Source organism: Condylura cristata, unplaced genomic scaffold, assembly GCF_000260355.1.
Source record: "Condylura cristata isolate star-nosed mole 26May11 unplaced genomic scaffold, ConCri1.0 scaffold00050, whole genome shotgun sequence".
Taxonomy (NCBI): domain Eukaryota; kingdom Metazoa; phylum Chordata; class Mammalia; order Eulipotyphla; family Talpidae; genus Condylura; species Condylura cristata.
In genome coordinates this window covers 1,236,735-1,240,270 of record NW_004567151.1, presented here as the reverse complement: position 1 = coordinate 1,240,270, position 3,536 = coordinate 1,236,735, and the positions used below count along the sequence as shown (strand labels likewise).

Here is a 3,536-nt window from a genome sequence, read left to right as displayed (position 1 = left end):
GCCGCGCACGGCGCTGTCCAGGCGGCGCTTCGCCGTGCTGCTCATCTTCAGCCTGTCCTCGCTGGTCAACTCCTTCCAGTGGATCCAGTACAGCATCATCAGCAACGTGTTCGAGGGCTTCTACGGCGTCTCGTCGCTGCACATCGACTGGCTGTCCATGGTGTACATGCTGGCCTACGTGCCCCTCATCTTCCCGGCCACCTGGCTGCTGTCCACCCGAGGACTGCGGGTCAGCTCCCTGCTGGGCTCCGCTCTCAACTGCCTGGGCGCCTGTGTCAAGTGCTTCAGCGTGGGGCCGCACCTCTTCTGGGTCACCATGCTGGGTCAGTGCCTGTGCTCCGTGGCCCAGGTGTTTATCCTGGGACTGCCCTCCCGCATCGCCTCGGTGTGGTTCGGGCCCAAGGAGGTGTCCACCGCTTGTGCCACCGCCGTGCTGGGCAATCAGGTGAGGAAGGGAAGTGGGGATCCTGGAAGGACCAAGCAGGTCATCGCGGTAAGGTGGGGTCCCCCGAGGAGGGTGTCTGGAGTGAAGGCCAGGGGAGAGGCAGTCCTAAACAGGGGGCTGTGTGGGGTGATAGGGGTCCCCCCCCCCGACTTACTTATTGATGCATACAAAACTAGGGTACAGGCCAGAGATGCAGCGGCGGTGAGAGGCTTCACTAGAGAGAGTGGGGAGCAGAACAGGCAGGTGGACGCTCCGAACAGGAAAAGTCAGGCCCAGAATCCACTGTAAAAGGTGGTTTCCTGGCCGCCTCGCCTTGAAGTCCATTGCCTGGGGAGTGTTTTGTGTATTGCTGCTGCTGTTATTTTTCTGCCATGTGAGTTGCACACCGACTCAATAATTTAAAACCTGCAAGGCAGGGCTCTCCCTGGTGGCACAGTGCGTTAAAGCACCAGATTATGAAGCTGTCCGCAGACCTCTAACATGGGTTCGATCCCCGGCCAGGGAGGGGACCCACAGGGCGCAGCAGACCTCTCCTGACCACCTGCTGCTCCCCACAGCAGTGTCTTTCAGTACATCTGCTTGTTTTGCTCCCCACTCTGTCTCTGGGGAGTCCTCTCACCGCCCCTGCACCTCTGGCCTGCACTCCAGTTCTATTTACTTATTAATAAATAAATCTTAAAAAAAAATCTGCAGGTTAAGTCCTTTGCTACTGTGTGTAAATGTAGCTAATTCCGCCTAAGGGTGACTCGTTAATGGGAAGCCCACGGGGATTACAATTGAGATGAAAAAAAAATGTGCAAAATGATGTGAAAATAAACTCATTATATATATACATATATATATAAAGATATTTTGTTTCAAAGACTCAACTTCTCTCTTTAACATAGATCACTCCCTGTAGCTACTTAAAAAGACTTTCTCCTAGCCTGACATCTGTTTCCAGAGCACAGTAAGATTTATTGAAAATCCACAAAAAGGCTACATGCTTATGACTTTATAATTTATTTCCTTCCCTGGAAGGTCAGAAGGGGTAGCTTGAAATGCAGCTGCGTTTGCAGAATAATCTGTGATTGATATTTTGGTTGCTTCTTTTGCATGTTTGGAAGGGAGCTGCTTGCTTCTTACAATAGTTTAGATTTATACCGTCTATTCAACATTCTCTTTTTAAAGATTTATCGATGCATACAAAACTGGGGTACAAGCCAGAGGTGCAGGGGTGGGTGAGAGGATTCCCCAGAGACAGAGTGGGGAGCAGAACAGGCCGACGGATGAAGTCCACTGCTGAGGGGAGCAGCGGGCCAGTCAGCAGAGGTCTGCTGCGTCCTGTGGGTCACCTCCCGGGCCGGGAATCGAACTCGCGCAGAAGTGGCTGGTGAGAGCTTAACCCGTTTATGCGCCACCAGGGAGGCCCTCGGCTTCCATCTTTAAAACTGTCCCTGCCCCTGCCCTCCAGCCCCCCAAAATCTGTCCTCCCCCTCCACCGACTCTCCTTGAATACTCTGGTTCTATTTCTCTTGCCATGATCATGTTGGGCCTCATTACTCTTACTTGTGTGAAATTCACACGTCCACTGAGCCATTTAAACGCACCGTCAGGGCTTGGGGCAATATCCAGTGCTGGCAACACGTTCTCCAGCCAGTTCCAGACCAGTCACCGCCCCGAAAAACCCCTCCTTGCCCCGGCCTCCAGCCCCTGAGAACTTTGGCTCCATCCCTGTGGCTTTACTGCTGCAGGACCTTTCACGTAAACGGACCCGTTCAATACGAGGCCTTTTGTATCTGGCCGCGTTCACGGACATCTTCTGGTCCCTCCACGTGGTCAGCCGTGTGCTTCTTTTTTCGGGCTGAATCATGTTGCCTCGTGTCCTGTCCTCGCTGCTAGTGGCCATGGGCGTGCTGTGCTTCACAGTCCCACCAGCCATGTACAGGTTCCCTGGCCAACGCTTTTACGTTCCAATGTTGTGATGACAGGAGCTCTCGTGTGTGCAGCGTGGCACCTTGTGTCTTTCCCTATTCTGAAACCTGGTCATTTGTCAGACACGTGGTTTGCAAAAACGTCCACTGTCGCCAGCATTACCTCCCTAAGAAGGAACCTGGTGCTTTATTTAGAGCTTACAAAAGCACATCACACCCACGGGCTCCCCTGTGTCTTGGGTCCAGTCAGTCCGAGCTTTTTCTTCGTAACGAAGGCTGTTCATCTACCTGTTTGCTTCACAGCTTGGCACGGCCATCGGCTTTCTGCTGCCTCCAGTCTTGGTTCCCAACACGCAGAACGACACAAGTCTCCTGGCTCATAACATCCGCACCATGTTTTACGGGACAGCTGCGGTCTCCACCCTTTTATTGATTTTAACATTCATCGGTAAGTGCATGTTGTTCAGAAACCGTAGATCAGTGCATGACCCGCGGGAGCAAAAAAATAACCAACCCCGAGGATTTTTGTTGCTATCTCCGGTGTCTCCGGCTCGTGTTGTTCTTGCCGAGCTGGGGCTGGCTCGGGTAGTGACGGTCCTGGCCACCCTGTCCCCAGCACCTGCTTTCCCACTCTAGGAGAAGCGAGACGGGTCAGCTGCTTAGCTCCCTACTAACTCATGCTCCCTGTAGCAGCTGGTTGAACTTCAGGCATGACCTGCTTCTTCCTTGCATGTTTTTAGCCACGGTCTGCACTTTACGCTGACCTGGTCCGGGGACCTGTCCGAGTCAGGCCTGGAAGGGGTCCCCACGGCTCCGCCCTGCCTCTGGGACGACAAGCCCTCAAGGACCCCATTTAACTGCTTCAGAATTCGTGGAGCAGAGACTAGGCCTGGGCAGCGGCCGGCTGTTCAGCCCCAGCTGACTCTGTGGGACTGTCTGCTTGCTCAGCCCCTGCCAGCCTCATGTCGCTGCCTCACCGCCCCGAGTCCGCGCCTGGGCCTGTCTCTTGAAGCTCAGTCACAGTCAGCAGCACCATCCGTTTGGAGGACAGTTCGGGAAGGTCTGCTCTTTTAAGTTTATTTTTTCTGGGAAATGCTTTTTGCTTCCGGGGAAAGACAGGAAGGTTTATTCAGGTCCCTGAGCTGATGTCCTTGGGGGGGAAGCAGAGGAAGATGAGA

General features: G+C 53.8%; 1 protein-coding gene across 1 annotated transcript in view; it reads left to right on the top strand.

The window, feature by feature from the left end:
* Nucleotides 1-4: 4 nt before the first annotated feature.
* Nucleotides 5-3,536, top strand: part of FLVCR1 (feline leukemia virus subgroup C cellular receptor 1) — a gene marked incomplete at its 5' end in the record, with an annotated part of 18,979 nt that continues 15,447 nt past the window's right edge. Inside the window, 2 exons of the mRNA XM_012734201.1 lie at nucleotides 5-445; nucleotides 2,662-2,806. Coding sequence (XP_012589655.1) covers nucleotides 5-445; nucleotides 2,662-2,806 — 586 coding nt within the window. The remainder of the gene's footprint in view (nucleotides 446-2,661; nucleotides 2,807-3,536) is intronic.